This window comes from Chenopodium album, chromosome 18 (assembly GCF_948465745.1).
Source record: "Chenopodium album chromosome 18, dcCheAlbu1.1, whole genome shotgun sequence".
In the NCBI taxonomy this organism is placed as follows: Eukaryota; Viridiplantae; Streptophyta; class Magnoliopsida; order Caryophyllales; family Amaranthaceae; genus Chenopodium; species Chenopodium album.
In genome coordinates this window covers 44,722,707-44,740,653 of record NC_137851.1, presented here as the reverse complement: position 1 = coordinate 44,740,653, position 17,947 = coordinate 44,722,707, and the positions used below count along the sequence as shown (strand labels likewise).

General features: G+C 35.5%; 1 protein-coding gene across 1 annotated transcript; it reads right to left on the bottom strand.

Moving 5' to 3' along the window:
• Window positions 1–16,288: 16,288 nt before the first annotated feature.
• LOC145590917 (thaumatin-like protein 1) lies at window positions 16,289–17,514 on the bottom strand. The gene has a single exon (XM_081647308.1). It carries the CDS (start codon window positions 17,263–17,265, stop codon window positions 16,477–16,479), a length of 789 nt encoding a protein of 262 aa, XP_081503434.1. The 5' UTR covers window positions 17,266–17,514; the 3' UTR covers window positions 16,289–16,476.
• Between the last annotated feature and the right edge of the window lie 433 nt (window positions 17,515–17,947).

The window sequence follows — 17,947 nt, the reverse complement described above, 5'->3', positions numbered from 1 at the left end:
ATGATATTTGCAATGTGCATTGAGGTTCCAGCTAGCCGTCCTCTTCTCGACAGGTGGGTCCCCAAACGGTCCTATGGGAGTTATAAAACCTTTTTGCATGTAAGCGATCGATTGCGGTGTCATAACTCATACCAATAGGAGTAAAGTTCCTCCTAAGTGGTTTCTTTTGTCCTTGATTATTCATGGCGAGGACTTCACTCAAATTAAAGGTGCTAACATTATTTGAGTGGGTGGTTTTGGAAGAAGAAAGATTGTCGTTCTTCTTGCCTTTCCAGCCACTACTAGAGGTACTGTTAGCAGCTTTCTGTTTAGCTAGGTCGTCTTCAATATTGATACCAATGTCATAGACGGCCTTAAAGGTGTGCAAGTTATTTTGGTATTTGAGATGCTTAGAATATTTTTCTTGGAGGTTCTTGATAAACATCCTCACAGATTCTTTCTCACTAGGAACCTCGACCATCTTTGCAGAAGTTTCTCTCCATTTATTAAAGAAAGAAGTAAAGCCTTCATTCTCTTTCTGCTGAGTATTTCAAGTTCCCTATGATCAGTTTCAACTTGAATATTGCATTTATATCTATCGATGAAAGCGTTTACAATTGACTCCCAACTGGAGGGTTTTCTCTTTATCGAGAGAGAAATACCATTGCTGACAAACGGTTTCTAAAGATAGAGAAAATACAGAATGAAAAGCTTTTTTGTCTATTCCCTTAATATTCATTATAGTTTCAAAAGCTCTTAAGTGAAAATAAGGATTATCCATTGCTTTGAACTTCGGGATGTCGTTGGCATTGAAACTCTGCGGAAGAAGATCCTTGTCCACCGAGACCCCTTGTGAGCTAATGCCTTGCAATCTATAGTCATTAGATAATCTGCTCAAACTTTCCTGGATGAGCTCCATCTGTTGTTGTCTTGCAGGATCATTGATTTGAAGAGTCAGACTCTTCAACATTTCAGCCATGTTAGCTACCTATCCCCTGAGTTCGTTGACTTCTTCCTGACTTGCCATTGTCTTCTTAGCTTTCCTTCTTCGATTGATTGGCTTGTCAAAAAGTGAGACTTGAAAAAAAGTGTTGTCCTTGATTAGACGCCCTTCTTTTCTTAACCACGCGCTGTAGATTAAACCATATTTGTTTTAATGACTTGACTCAAATCGATTTTGACTTTATGGTTAAAAACAAAAAATAGGGTGTGTATTTTTGGGAATGGGTTTAAACAAGTGGTTTAATTGGAGGATTAATATCCGACTTACCCCCCTAAAAAAAATGACGGAAAACACGCATTCAAGACTCTCTAGACATGATCAAGGTGTAACATACATGTTAAGTGTGTGTTTTATAAGTGAGTGCAAGTGACATGCTTTGACTCTTGTGTATGACCATGGGACTAGGTGCCTAGACTCAATTAAGGACTTAACAAATTGATTAAACTGATTATTAGACTGTTAAATAGACTCGTCGTGATGACTCGAGTAAAAATCTGGACTGTCGCCGGAACAACAGAACTGTCGCCACAATTTAAAGCTTGTCGCCAGACGACAAACCTGTCTCCAGGCGACAAACAATAAACTGCAGCGCCACAGCCCAAACTCCTGCGCCATTTCTGGAACATTAATTTGGGACTGTTTCCAATGATTGTACTCTAAGGGGACATGCCTAAAGTCGTACTAAGTTAGATTAATTATTTCATTGGTCTTTAATTAGTCAAATTAATTAATTAATTCATTAATTAGACAAAGTCCTTTTTAGTCATTAATTGGTTTATTTAGACTTAAACATAAGTCAAACAAACGGTTAGCACATATAAGGTATGCACAAGCAAAGAATGCACAAATAGTCAAGTAGTCACGACATGATGCAATGAGTTTGCAACCTAATCATGGCTCTAGTTCTCTAAAGTTCGGGATATGGGTTAGTCAAAGAGGGTCCATGGTTATGAGTCCGGATGCACCGCGCGGAAGCCTTACCTTTGGAAGGGTTGGCGCGAGTGGATGGGATCCCGCAAGTTAAAAACTTGCTTCCATGGTTTGGTAGATTCACAAACTCGGATGTACCCATCGTTGCCAGGAGCGTTCGATTGGGTAGATGGAGCGTGAACCCCCAGAGGGTTATGTCCATATGTAGAACACATATGGGTTTCAGAATAGTGAGAAAAACTCAATCGGGAAGTAGAATCGAGCAAACAGTGCTAGAAATGGTCAAAACAAGAAGGCAGAGTTCTGGCTCGGTATTGGAAGAACTTGTCGCCAGACTACAGGGACTGTCGCCGCAAAAGTGCCCCTGTCGCCAGGTGACAAAAGCACTTTACAGGCGACAAGCCCTGTTTTCTAGACGCTAGTTCCTACATGCCTCAGCAGGTATCTACGTTCTTAGAGTTTTCCAGATTTCGCAGTATTATTTCAATTCTAGTTGTGAAAGATATTTCTCAAGTTTCCTACGTGTAAAAATCCTATGTTTTTGACTCATTTCGGATGGTTTATCCAATAAGGACCTTTTTTATGCATATGACAATAATGCTAATCAAAATTACGCACATGAAATACTTAGAACTTTTCGAGTCTCATCCGCTCATTCTAAATCATTGCCAAAACAAATTTTAGGAATTAAAATAGAAATCCTCCCCAGTGGAGTCGCCAAAAACTGTAGGGAATATTTCAAGCCATTAACCCTAAGCTTGAACCCCACTGTGATCATACACTTAAGCATGGTGGCGTCCAAAGGGAAGGAAGCTAGAGCAAAACAGTCACCAACAAGTTTTAGGAACTTGTAAACCGTTCACAAGGTGAAGATTACACCCCTTAACGATCCATGAGATCGTCAACTCCAAAAGGTCTTGAACCAAATAGGGTTCGGGGATGAGGGTACAAATCCAACCTAAAAGAGATTGAACCTGCCCTAATAATAGGCCTTTACTTCATTCTTCTCGTATTCATGTGCGCTTTCTGACTAACATGCAATCAATAGGATTAACCCTAAACCTGTTTATCTATGTTGGTTGAATTTAATGCACAAGAAAAACTTTTATTGGCGATCACTTGAATTATAATCATATTACCCCTAAACAAGATTATTAATTATCTTATTAAGCGTGATTACAAGTACAAATTCCCTTTAAACATGCATAAAAGGCGTAATCAAGCAATAACAATAATAATCATTAAGCAACATGATAATAACAATCATCATAATCACATTAAAAATAAAGCATAATATTAATAGCAAGATCCTAGGTATGATACTAACAAGATTAATAACAAACCCTAGCACGTCACTAAGCATTAAAGATCAAAGCTTTATCCCTAACATGATACTAACATGATATTAGGAAAGAAAATAGGAAGCATCGCAGGAATCATAATTGATATAAGCAAATCACCCTAAATATCATACTAAGGAAAGCATCCTAATCATGATACTAGGAACCAAAATAACAATCTAAGCATGATTTCTATATCATAATATCAATTAAACAATTAAAGTACTAACTTGGATGCCTCGTACCTCTTTCTAATAACAAAACACACGCGTTAGTAACTTCAAGGAAAATATAAAATCAAACAATCAAATTAAATAATTGAAATATGGAGATATTTGGGACCAAACCCTCAGAAATTATAACCTTTCACGTCTAGGGCGAAGGCAACTTCGAACTCGGCTAGGTGTGTCTAGATCTCGTGAATGCGGAATTTTGTAAGAGGGAAGGTTTAGAAAAAGAATAAAAAAAGCTTCTAGGTTTAGAGAGAGAAAGAGAGAGATTGTTGATTGTAGATGATTAAAAACGGAGGTTTAGGACCCTATTTATAAGAAAACAGTCCGAAAATAGGTAGAATTTGATAAGGAATAAAACTCCACGCTGTCGCTGCAAAACCGACCTTGTCGCGTGGCGACAGGCCTGTCGTCTGGCGACAGCCTAGATTTCTACGCGCTTTCAACACGGAGTCCACATATGAATCAAAATCGATTTGTAAAGTCCGTATGAAACTGAAATCGTATTTTTCATAAAATAATATTTTATTCCAAATAAAACTTTATCAAAATATAATTATTAATTCTAATTCTATTAGGATTAAAGAGAACCCTCTAGAGAACTCTAGAAGACTATAATCAATTCTAATAACTTTAGGAATAATAATTATTAGGCCCTCCCCTAGATCGTTGGGCTGCATGTAAAGATCAAATTGGGCCCAGTTAGTATTTTGGCCATAACTTCCTCATTATTCATCGGAATTGGGCTTATAATATATCGTTGGAAAGCTCTTTTCAAGCCCCATCCGACTACACTATTATTGGACCCTTGTCGTGGACCAAACTAAACTGGATTGGCTGTTTTCATAAAATAGAGTTGTTTTCGAAAACAGAAAGAAAGAATTTTAATAAAAACCAACCGCAACACTTGACCTTTCACACTTTCACTTCATTCGATAATCATTCGACGCAAAAGGTATTCATCACTAGGTTTGGTTTTGGGGAGACACATTTGAACACCATGTTTTACAGGGGGAGAAACCTAGAAAACCTGTTGTTTTTGTGAGTCAGAATACTGAAAAGTTACTCAGTCAACCTGCACAACTATATTTTCTACATATAGCATCAGAACAGGAAATTTCTGGAATTTTTTGCTGTAATATTGAGCTTTCTAGTGTTTCTGCTGTTGTGGCTGATCTTTTGCGGGAATATAAGGATATTTTTGAGGAACCTAAGTCCCTGCCACATAGTAGGGGAGTTTTTGATCATAGAACTCCTTTAGAATTTGGGACAAATCCAGTAAGTAACAGGCACTACGGGTATCCTTTAGCTCAAAGGGATATCATTGAAAAATTAGTGCAGGAAATGCTTGATCAGGGCATAATTCAAGATAGTTGCAGCCCTTTTGCCTCTCCAGTTGTTTTGGTGGGGAAGAAAGATGGAACTTGGAGGTTATGTGTGGATTATAGGGAGTTTAATAAGAAGACCGTGAAGGACAAGCTTCTAATCCCTGTAGTAGATGAGCTTATTGATGAGCTAGCTGGGTCATGGGTGTTTAGTAAGATTGACCTAAGGGCTGGTTATCATCAGTTGAGAGTTCATGATGGAGATGTGTTTAAGACTACATTTAAAACACATAATGGCCATTATGAGTTTTTAGTAATGCCATTTGGGCTTACAAATTCCCCAGCTTCCTTTCAAAGTTAGACGAATCACATTTTCAAGCCACTTCTCAGGAAATGTGTGTTAGTCTTCTTTGATGATATATTGATCTATAGTAGGTCTCTCCATGAGCATTTGATTCACCTTAAAGCTGTTTTTGATTTGATGAAGTAGCATACTTTGTATGCAAAGATGAGTAAATGTTGTTTTGCTATTGACAAGGTTGAATACTTGGGTCACTTTATCTCTGGAATGGGGGTAGAAACTGATCCTAGGAAGGTTGAAGCTGTTAGGAATTGGCCTATTCTTAAGAATGTTAAGGAATTGAGAAGTTTCTTGGGGTTGGCTGGTTACTACAGAAAGTTTGTTAGGGGTTATGGCTATATTAGCAAACCCTTAACTCAATTATTGAAGAAGGGAGAGTTTAAATAGACTGATATACAGCAGCAAGCTTTTGAAGAATTGAAGTCAGCTTTGAGTTTAGCTTCGGTTTAGCTCTGCCAGATTTTTCACAAGTATTTGAGGTTGAAACTTGTGCTTCAAATAAAGATATTGGGGCAGTTCTGATGCAAGCTGGTCATCCCTTGGCATTCTTGAGTAAGGCATTGGGACCTAGATGGCAGAAGTTATCTGTTTATGAAAAAGAATTACTTGTTGTAGTTACAGTTGTTCAAAAGTGGGAGCAGTACTTAATGAGGCAACATTTTATCATTAGAACTGATCAAAAGAGTCTCAAGTGGCTTTTACAGCAAAAGATCTCAACACCATTTCAGCAGTTATGGTTGTCTAAGCTTATGGGATTCGGCTATGAGATTGTATACAAGAAAGGAAGTGAGAATGTGGTAGCAGATGCTTTGTCAAGAGTAACTGGTGCAGAATTATTGTGCATGGCTTTGATAGTGTGTAGGGAATATTTCAAGTATCCCACACTTGAGCCCCACTGTGATCATACACTTAAGCATGGTGGCGTCCAAAGGGAAGGAAACTAGAGTAAAAGAGTCGCCAACAAGTTTTAGGAACTTGTAAACCGTTCACAGGGTGAAGGTTAAACCCCTTAACGATCTAGGAGATCGTTAACTCCAATAGGTCTGGAACCATGACTGGAAGTTCGGGGATGAAGGTACAAATCCAACCTAAAATAGATTGAACCTGCCCTAAATAGGCCTCTACTTTATTCTTCTCATATTCACGTGCGCTTTCTGACTAACATACAATCAATTGTTAACCCTAAACCTGTTTAGTCTATGTTGGTTGAATATTAATGCACAAACAAATCTATTATTGGCGATCACTTGAATTATAATCATATTAGCCTAAACAAGATTATTAATTATCTTATTAAGCGTGATTACAAGTACAAATTCCCTTTAAACCTGCAAGAGAGGGCGTGATCAAGCAATAACAAATAATAAATATCAAGAAACATAATATTATAACAACAATCATCATCATCTCAATCATAATCTCAGTAACGCTTAATAATAATAGCAAGATCCTAGGCATGATACTAACAAGATTAATAACAAACCCTAGCATGTCATTAAACAATAAAGATTAAAGCTTTATTCCTAACATGATACTAACATGATATTAGAAAGAATAGGGAGCATCTTAGAAACATGCATGATATTAGAAATCAATAAAAGCATCCTAACATGATACTAGGAATTAAAATAATCAAAGCATGCTTTCTATATCAAAATAACAATTAAAGCAATTACTTACTTTGATGCCTCGTATCTCTTTCTAATAACAAAATACACGCGTTAGTAACTTCAAGGAAAATAATAAACAATTAAATTAAATAATTGAAATAGAGATTTGGGACCAAACCCTCAGAAATTATCAACCTTTCACGTCTAGGGTGAAGGTAACTTCGAACTTGGCTAGGTGTGTCTAGAACTAATGTATGAGGAATTTTGTATGAGGGAAGGTTTTGAAAAAGAATAGAGAGAGAGAAAGCTTCTAGCTTTTAGAGAGAGAATAGAGAGAGATGATGGTTCTAAATTGTTGATTGTGAATTCTTGATGATTGAAAATGGGGAGATACAACCCTATTTATAGAAAAAATAGTCCGAAAACAAATCAAGTCCTATTCGGAATAAAACTGGCATCTGTCGCCAGGCGACAGACATCAGCACCAGGTGACAGGCTCTGTCGTTTGGCGCTAATTAAAAGATAAAACGCGTTTGTACGCGGAATCCTCTTCTTAATATGATTAAGCAGCAAATTCCGTGTTTATCAAATTAAAATCAGGTTTATCCTAAAACACTTATTTTATTCCAACTAAAAACTCTTTAAAATATAATTATTAATCCTAATACTATTAGAATCAAAAAGAATCTTCTAAATATTCTAGAAGATTAAAATCAATTCTAATAACTTTAGGAATAATAATTAATAGGCCCTCCTCTAGATCATTGAGCCGCATATAAAATTCATTTCAGGTCCAATTTAATTTAATCCATAACTTCCTCATTATTCATCGGAATTGGGCTTATAATATATCGTTGGAAAACTCTTTTCGAGCCCAATCCAACTACACTATTATTGGACCCTATCATAGACCAACCTAAATTGACTGGATATTTTCATAAATAGAGTGAAAGAAGAAACATTTTTGAAAACAAAAAGAGAGATATTTTAAAAAAACATCCACATCACCAGACTTTTCACACTTTCACTTCGTTTGATAATCAAATGACGTGAAAGGTATTCATAAATGGGTTTGGTTTTGGGGAAACACATTTGGGTGTCTACACAGTGCTTGACTCTAATCTAGCACAAAAGCTGAGAGATAGTTATGAGATAGTTATGATAGTGCTTTGTTTCAGTCCCTTTCTCAAGGAATTACTACTCCTAACTATGCTATTCAAGATGGGTCATTGAGAAGGAAAGGCAAGTTAGTAGTGGGGCCAGATGATGAGCTAAAAGTAGTAATACTTCAATGGCTACACAATTCTAGACAGGGTGGACATTCTGGTAGAGATGCTACCTTGGTGAAAGTTAAGGAGTTATTCTATTGGAAGGGAATGTCTACTTTTATAACTCACTTTGTGAGAAATTGTTTAGTCTGTCAAGCTAATAAAACTGAAAATGTTGCTAGTCTTGGTTTATTACAACCTTTGCCAATTCCTCAAGAAGTGTGGGTTGATATCTCCATGGATTTTATTTTGGAGGGTTACCTGTTTCTTTTGGAAATGATGTTATCTTTGTTGTAGTTGACAGATTCAGCAAGTATTTTGTCTCATCCTTATACATCATTGGAAGTAGCTCAAGCTTATTTGGATGGGGTGTTCAAGTTACATGGCTGGCCCAGATCAATAGTCAGTGACAGGGATGCAATATTCTTAAGCAACTTCTGGAAAGCTTTGTTTGAGTTGCAGGGTACTAATTTATTGTTATCTTCAGCTTACAATCCTCAAACAGATGGTCAAACTGAAAGAGTGAATAGGTGTTTGGAGACCTATTTGAGGTGCATGACTAGTGAATGCCCTAAGAATTGGAGTAAATGGCTGCCATTAGCTGAGTGGTGGTACAATACAACTTTTCACACTTCGTGCAGTCAACCACCTCCTCTGCACTTGTCATATCTTCCTGGAGAATCTAAAGTTGCTGTTGTTGATAGGTCTCTACAAAAAAGGGAAGAAATGTTGCAAAAAGTAAAATTTCATTTGAGAAGAGCTCAAGACATGATGAAGGCTCAAGCTGATAAGAAGAGAAATGACAGAATGTTTGCTGTAGGAAGCTGGGTTTAGTTGAAACTACAAGCTTACAAACAGAAATCTCTTATGTTGGGTTCACATGATAAGCCGTGTTCAAAGTTTTATGGTCCTTTTGATTGCTGAAACTATTGGGAAGGTGGCTTATAAACTGAAATTACCTCAGGATGCTCAGATACATCCAATCTTTCATGTTTCTCAATTTAAGAAATTTAGAGGAGTGATCCCTGCAGTTGCTCATATTCCATCTTGGTTGCATGGTAAGGATGAAGAAGAGGAATGGGAACCTGAGACTATCTTGGAGAGAAGAGTGGTTAAGCATCAAAATCAAGCTGATGTATAGTATTTGGTCAAATGGAAAAATTGTCCTGCTTCAAAGGCCACTTGGGAGTTTGCTGAAATTTTTTAGGAAAAGTTTCCTAACTTTGTAATTCAAACTTGAGGACAAGTTTGATATCAATGGGGGAGCATTGTAATAGGAGGAATCAGTTAGTTATAAGCTTTGCTGAGTCAGCAAAGTTAGTTATACATGTACTTAGTGTGACAGGTTGTTAGAGATATTTTTAGATATTTCTAAGTCTTTTATAGGGTATAAATGCCTTTAATCATTGTAATAAACTCATTCAATCATTTTGTGAAATAAAATCACTTTCTTCTTCCTCAGCATTCTCTCTGTAAATCCTTGTATTCTTCTCAGCTCATCAATGGAGTTTCTTCATTGAATTCACTTGTTCTTAGTGAAATTAGAGTGAGATTCCAGTTCACACCATACACAACCCACATTCACACCATACACAACCCAGAGTAACTTGCAAAGCCTTATGCAAGGCTTGGTGCGTGAGTGCGCGACGACTTGTGGTCGTTCTCGCGTCGACTCACTGTCTTTTACAGTCCATTTTGATAGTTCTTTTGTTTTTAGAGTATAGGAAGGATTAAGGATATAAATACTCTAATTAGGGGCTTTAATTTTTATGGGGTTGTTTTTGTTTCTCCTTATAACGTACGTACTACTCCATATATGATATATGGTTTGATGATGAATGATGAGTACTCAATTAAGGGCATGCTTAGATTGAGGGAGATGTTTTACTAGGGTAATAAAAGTCAAACTAAGCAAAATGAAAGTGAATATAGGGAAGGAGGAGATAGTAATGGTGTGATTGTAAGGAAAATTATGTAGTGATGGTGTGGTATGAGGTGAAGAAAGAGGAACTAATACCCTCATTTTAGGGGTAATAGTTACACTAGGGGGAGGGTGGGTAACTATTACTCTCATTATGAGGATAATAATTCCTCCATCTCTCTCTTTCCCTCATGGCACAACTCTCTTTTTCATTTGTAAACACCTTGTCTCCTACCACTACACCTCTAATTACTTATGGTTTTTCAAGTTTGACTTTTATTACCCCCTTAATATATAACCCCCAATCCAAGCATGCCCTAAGTGTTAATCAAGAATTGATTGTGAACTTTAAAAGTAAAGTGTTTGTAATTCTAAGCCTTTTAGCTACAGCCCATTGCCCTTTAATTCAGTTCATTATACCTTTCCAGCTAAAATCTTAAGCCTTTTCTTAATAATTAGCCCATAACCCTTTCCATCTAAAAAAATAGCCCAAATCCCTTATCAACCAGGAGCTAAAACCTACAAAAGCTTATAAAATGGATATATGAATTTTTAGCTGAGGTCGTGCTCAGTCAGCGCTAGCTGAGGTCGCGCCCACCAAATGAACATCTATTAGAAGAAAAATGAACATTTATTAGAAAAATAAAATGAACATTTATTCCTGAATATTGCATTATATACAAATGAACATTTATAATATAAGAATAAAATAAAGAGACTATGAAATCGAAAAAAAAAATTGTACATTTAATATTATATAACTGAATATTTCAGTTATACCTTGATTTGTTCTTTTTTTAAAGCTGAAAGGGAAAATATATTACTTATTGATGCTTAAATGAAGCACCAAGAAAATTGCAGTAGAGAACTGCTACCAAAAAGGACCCCATGGAGCTTATTATGAAATGAAAACTAGCAACCATGGTGCCCATTGTTCTTGACCTTATCCCTAAAAGACATTGATACCAAAAGCAAATAAAGGAAGAAAAGCTTGAAAAAACTAGAAATGCTAGGAAAGCAAGAAGCACTAGATGAACTCAAAAGCAATTAAATAGGAAAAGAGAATTCAACATGTGACTTGCAGTAGAAGCATGAGTGTCGAGTGCAGATCATTCCTCACTTGACATTGCAAGTGAATACCTTGATTTGTTCAACTCTCTTGAATGGATATCATGCAATTAAGCTATATGATTTAATACCAATAAATAAATTAATAATATGTTTTTTTAATAATGAACAAAATGCTAATGTCTAACATTATTAATGCTAATGTTCATTGAACATCCTTTATTATAAAAAGGAAAACAAACATTTTATACAACTGAACGAACACAAAAATTTGTATTAATTAAAAAATAGGGAATTTTGACTTTTACCACCTCTAAAATACGACTTAATTGATTTTACCACCTCTATAAAAAAAAGATTTATTTTACCACCACATAAAAAAATAAAAGTTGGCTTTTACCACCAATCACCTTCAACTAACGGATTCCATCCATAAATCCGTTAGTGGGGCCTACCTTGCACACGTGTCGCCATATTATTGGCCCACAGTAACACGTGTCAGCATTTTATTTGTTAAAAAAAAGAGAAATTAAAAAAAAAAAACCTAAAACTACCCCAGCCACCACCAAAGCGCCACCCCCGCGCCACCTCCGCCTTCCCCCCAACTCACCACAGCCCTCCCCGAAACCACCACCCGCGTCGCACCACCAGCCCCAACCCACCTGAACCCTCCCCCTCCCTTTCCCGCAACCATATCGCCCCCAAAAACCACCAAACCCAAAACCCCCGTCCCCCCTAAACGGCCACGAATCCGGCCTTAAAAGGCCGAAATCGGCCGGTTAAGGCCACTAAGCCCCAAAACCGGCCGATGTCGGCCATTTGTGGCCAGATTCGTGGCCGTTTTGGGAACGAGGGTTTTGGGTTTCGTTGTTTACCACCTATTCGCCACACAACGACCACCACACAGCCACCGCACCGCACTGCACAACCACAGCCACCACACCGAATTTGGACCCCCTTTCCACCAATTTCCGACCTCAAAACCCTAGTCACCAAATTCCGACCACCCATAAAGCCCCTCCTAATTCCGACCACTCTTAAAACCCTAGCCACCACCAAATTCCGAACTCTTAAAACCCTAGCCACCACCTAATTCCGACCACCTCCCTAACCCACACACCAAATTCCGGCCCTCCTTAGCCCCACACGAAATTTCGACAACCGAGGTAGTTGATTTCATTGCTGGTTGGTTGACATGGAAGATTGAGGAAGATAAAGAAGAAACGTAAAAAAGGTGGGCCCTACTAACGGGTTCATGGACGGAATCCGTTAGTTGGTGGTAAAATCGAAGTTTTGGAAATTTTGTTGGTGGTGAAATAAATCTTTTTTTTATGGAGGTGGTAAAATCAATTAAGTCGTTTTTTGGAGGTGGTAAAAGTCAAAATTTCCTAAAAAAATAAAATGAACATTTATTTTTATAAGAATGAACATCATACGGCATGAAAATGAACATTTATTTATAAGAATGAACATTATACTGCATGAAAATGAACATTTGATTATTGGGAAATACAAAATTATTGTAAAATATATTCAGTTAAAAAATGTTCATTTTTATTGCAATAAATGTTCAATTTTGGCGACAACCTCAGCTAGTGCTGGCTGAGGTTGACCTCAACCATTAAATACTGGATATATGTCCCTAGATTACTCACAATACAATTATATACAAGGTACACTCTATCAGTCCAACACATACATACTCCTGTCCTTATATGTTCTTCTTGTTTGAGATCTTGCAAATACTTATAATTTGAGGAATTAAGACTCTTATTAAATTTTTCTTGATGAATGCTATTTTTCTCAAAAAAAAAAAAAAAAAAAAAAAAAATATATTTATTACTACTAACTTACACTTGATTAATTAGATACATTATTGGTCAAATATATGTATTAACAAACGAGCATAGTCAAAATAAAAATGGGGTAATATCGCTTTTAATGTTTACAATAGAAATCAAAATGTATTTCGTAATTTAATGTAAACAAGTGTATATTTTTGCATATTATTGTTATAATTTTAAAATATAATTGATGAAAATTGAAATCATGATGTAAATGTCCCAAAAGATTATAGTTGGATATGATTCCAAAATAGTTAAAACTATAGAAAAACTACCAATCTTGCAAATTCAGCAAAGTAAATTTTCTTTTTGTACCCACTAAAAACATCATCTATAATGCTTGATTTTATGGAGCAGTAAAGTAGAATGCATTCACTTTTATGTGATCATACACATATCTTTACACAGGAAATCGACGTACACAAATCTTTTGCGACGACATATCATATGAATATTGAATATCCTGTACATAAAGTATGTCTTGTCGCTTTTTTTTTTTCTTTTCTTTCTACTTTACATTACAAATATGGGTCAAAAAAATATTCAATAATTGGGGTTCTTAAAAAATAAAAAATAAATAAAAAAAAAAAAATCTACGCTGCATGTATGTGCATGGAAAAAGAGAGAGAAAATGCAATTATAAACAAAAAAATTGGAGAGATAATATTAAAGTAGAAATAAAAATAGTGATATATTGCCAAGCAAAATAAAATTGGTTTATTATTTTGCTTGGACTCTTTGATAAAAATTGACCACCTCCTACGCACACTTTTTTGTGACATTTACCATCGTCAAATAAGGATCCAAGTCCGGATCCGAAATCGGATCCAGTTGATGAAGATTGAGAACCACCAAGAGAAGATTTTTGCTGGCTGCATTTTAACAATAAGAACCTTGTGTCAAATTTTATGATCAATAAATAAATGTAAACCCTAAAACATTTTTTTATTTAATTTAATAACTTATTGCGTGTTTGAGCAACTCTTTTAAGATGACGATAATTAGGGGTGAAAGTTCGGTGTTCGGTTTGGATTATGGCGCAAACCAAAACCAAACCGAAATAATTCGGTTTTAAATTTTTCAATCCAAATCCACACCGAATTTTAATTTGGTCCAAACCAAACCGAACCGAATTTCTGATTAGCAAACCGAAACCGATCCATAAACCGAATTTTTTACCAGATGCAAATTGAAGTATAAGAAAACTAAACAATCTTTATAATTATAAACACAAAATTACACAAACTAAACTGAGAATTAATTTTATACAATCAACCATTATAAATTTGTCCACCGATTAAAAAAGAAATTAAATAAATAAATCAGATCTTCTGCTTCATGCATTCCTTCAATAATTTGGCTCAAAACCTCAGATCTATTCATTTCCTAATATAATTTCCTTTTGAGTTATAAAAAAATTAAATAGAAAAATAAAATCTTCTGCTTCTGCACCTCTTTACTAATATCATTTCCTTTGAGTGACTGACCAGAGAGGTGGTGGTGAGGAGACGTGGTGGTGGTCGGCGGTGAAGTGGTGGTGATCTGAGGGAAAACGAACAATGGAACACGAGCGGCCGGCGAACGACTTTGAGATACGTTGAGAGCACAAACACCGAAACAAGAACTGGTGGTGAGATACCTTAAGTGGACTTCTAGACTGGTGGTGGTGGACGGACGGAGTGAGGTGGTGAGGGAGAAAAGAGGGGAAATCTAGGGATTTGGTGAGGAAGGTGCCGAGAGAAAGTGAAAGGGAAATGGGAAAAGAGGGAAACAGTTTAGGGTTTTGGATATATATATGTAGGAAAATGGGTTGGGATTAGTGGGCTTAATAAACTTCGGTTCGGTTTTCGGTTTTCGGTTTTTCGAATCTCAAAACCGAATCCAAACCGATATATTTCGGTTTCCATTTTTTCAAACCGATCCAAACCGAAAACCGAAAAAAACCGAACCGAATTGCTTATTCGGTTTGGTTTGGTTCGGTTTTCGGTTTTTATCCAATTTACTTTCACCCCTAACGATAATAGTAATTAGTTCGGATACGACATTCAAGCTAATGTCACACTTATGTTTATATACTATAAGAAATTGTAATTATTCTCATATATTTCCACTATTATTCGCGGTTGGGTAAACAATAAATTTATTTCTTTCACCATGAAAATATTGGAATTCACAAATCAAAATTACTATTTTTTTAAAAATTCATATATGCTATACGAAGAATACAAATCATTTAAGAATTGAACTTGTTGTAAATTAAGAGAATGCGGAATTTTCCCACCAAGTTATTTCTTTTTGATTAAATTTTTTTATATTTAGTTTAATTAAGACTCGCAATGAACTACACCAAAATTCATTTCTATAATACACATGGACAAAATGATTCATTTAATAAATTGTGCATTGTGTTAACCGGACTTTAATATATTGAAAGTTATTAAATTGTATTAAGAATTGATAATGTGATTTTATTTTTAAAAAAAGTTAGAGAAAAATAATTTAATACTAGATTTTTACCCTCATTTCTAAATCAATTCATTCTCATTACATGGTCCCATATCGCACGTAGCTCCTCGTCAACAACCACCAATAAGAACCATGCATGTATATTTTTATTATTAAAGTTTTAAAAGTGACACGAAATCGTTATTTACGATTATAAATCAATAAGATCAAGATTAGCGGTAATCCAGCCATGGCATATTTTTAATTGTATATAGTATAATATATATTATCACATATTCAACGTTCAACATACTTTACATTTTACAGTGTTTTAATTTTTTTTTTTTTAATTTTTTTTTATATACCTCAATTTTTTAATACTTGCAACACTTTTTTAAAATGGAAATATCACAATACTTACAACACCATAAATGGAAGTTATTTTAGGGAAAAACTATAATATTTCTCTTATTTAAAGCACATGGCCTACTAAATTACACTTCTAATAGCCACTCACCCCATGCCCCCATGTGAACCCCACATATCTTAAATACCGTGAAAAATTGTGTGGTGTAACTATTAAAAAATAGAGGAAGTATATAATAGAAAATGCCAATTTGGCAAATGGAAAAATGAAAGTTTCAAAGGAAGCTAAGTTATGGAAGATATGAAAGATATGGATGGAATAAAGGATGCTCACGCACAAACCTAATAATTAATATAAAAAATGGGCTAAAAAAAAGTCATCAAAAGAATAAAAGATAACATAAAATAGTAAAGGAATTTTGTTCAAAACTATGTTATATCACTTGTTATCGTATATACTCATACATTTTTTTTGTTTTTTTATAAAGCTTGTTTACAACAATTGTCGTGCTTCTTATGATTTTTTTTTCCCTTCTTATTTAGTCACTATTATAAAGTTTTAACAGAAACCAAATTATTTCAGTTTCATGATTTTGTTAATTATATTGTAAAAAAAAGTATTGCTAATTATAAAAATTAATGACAATATTGTTAAATTAGCACTAGTATTATTTATTTAATTCTTTAGTTTTGACAATAATCAATAATGTCGTTGTACATGATTTTTAAATTTTGTTATCCTGGGCTTATTGTGAATTTAAGCTTTTGATTTGGTTTTATTAGGTGCTAAATTACTGTAGAACTAAGATAATTTCTTAAATATTTAGTAATATGTAACACTAACCTTGTTAAAGAAGGACAAAATGTAATGGTATAATCGGCACCTACACACGTATATGTACTTGTAGGATCATCAAATGCATAACTATATGCATGTGGACACGATAACTTAAACATCTTCGAGTATTGAGAAGGTGCACAACTACTTGGTGATGCATATGTGCCACTACAACAATACTCCGGCGTACCGAATGCGCCACAAGCACTATTACAAGCATCGCCCTCAGCGACCCGTAACTCGCTAGGGCATTGTTGGTTCAAGTCGGATGCACAACCCGTGGGTAGACACGAATCAGACCCTCCTTCGGTCTCAATGACCATAGGAACATTGAACCCGTCCACAAGGCTGACATCATAAAAATCATGATCGGTGGGTCCATGCCCGATGGTGAACTCAGCAAGGGTTGCGGGCGGGGTAGCCCCCAACCCGGTGCACTCAAGTTGACCCGTCCTACAATCACCCGTCGAGCAAACCCACCGGCCCAAGGTGGAATCTTGCCCACAACGGGTTCGGGCCCATACCCGGCCCGACCAGCCCGGGGTAGCTTGAAAAGATCTTGACCCGCCTGAGGAGAGCTCGAACCCGGTGGAACCTATATCGGGGCTACCCGCATTGGATAGTACACCGGGCCAAATAGTGTAATCACACTTGTTTAATATAGTGATTGTTGCACCAAAAGTTCCCTTGAAGAACAAGAATTGTAAGAAGAAAAAGAAGACAAAAGGTTGATCCATGCAAGAAGATTATAATTTTGTAATGAAAATGAGTAAAGGATATGAAAATCACATAAAAATCAATGATGTTAGAGATGAATAAGAGTGTAATATATTGATAATAAAGAAGTGTGAAGAAAGTGGGTAAGTAAGTGAGAAAAAATCGGAGGGGAAAAGTGAAGCAAATACGCGTAGCTCTATATATAATAACTAAGGCATGATAATTGAAGTATAAAAACTTTATAATAGTATAGTATTAATGGTGTAAAATTGTCCACCACAAAAATAAAAATGGTGTTAATGGAAAAGGAGTTGGAAATGAGCAAGAGATGAGGAAGGAAGAAGTGAAAAATGGAAATCTAGTATAGTTGTAGTTTGTAATCTTTGTATAATGTTGATACTTTAAGTAAGAATTCAGCATTTTGGGTTCACTTTAACTGTGGACAAGTATCTCCATTCTTAAATAGAAAAAATAAAAGAAAAGGAAAAAGAAAAATATGAACACAACTTCCTCTTTCTTTGTTTTGTTACCTTTTGATTTATCATGGTAATTGGCGAGGGAGCCCTATTCATCTTGATGATAAACAAAATTTGTTTATCTAATGGCATTTTCATAAATATATCAACAAATCATTCTAGTCAGTATGACCTTTTTGTAAATAAGTGAATAACTTTTATTGATATCCGGGTCCCACAAATGTTA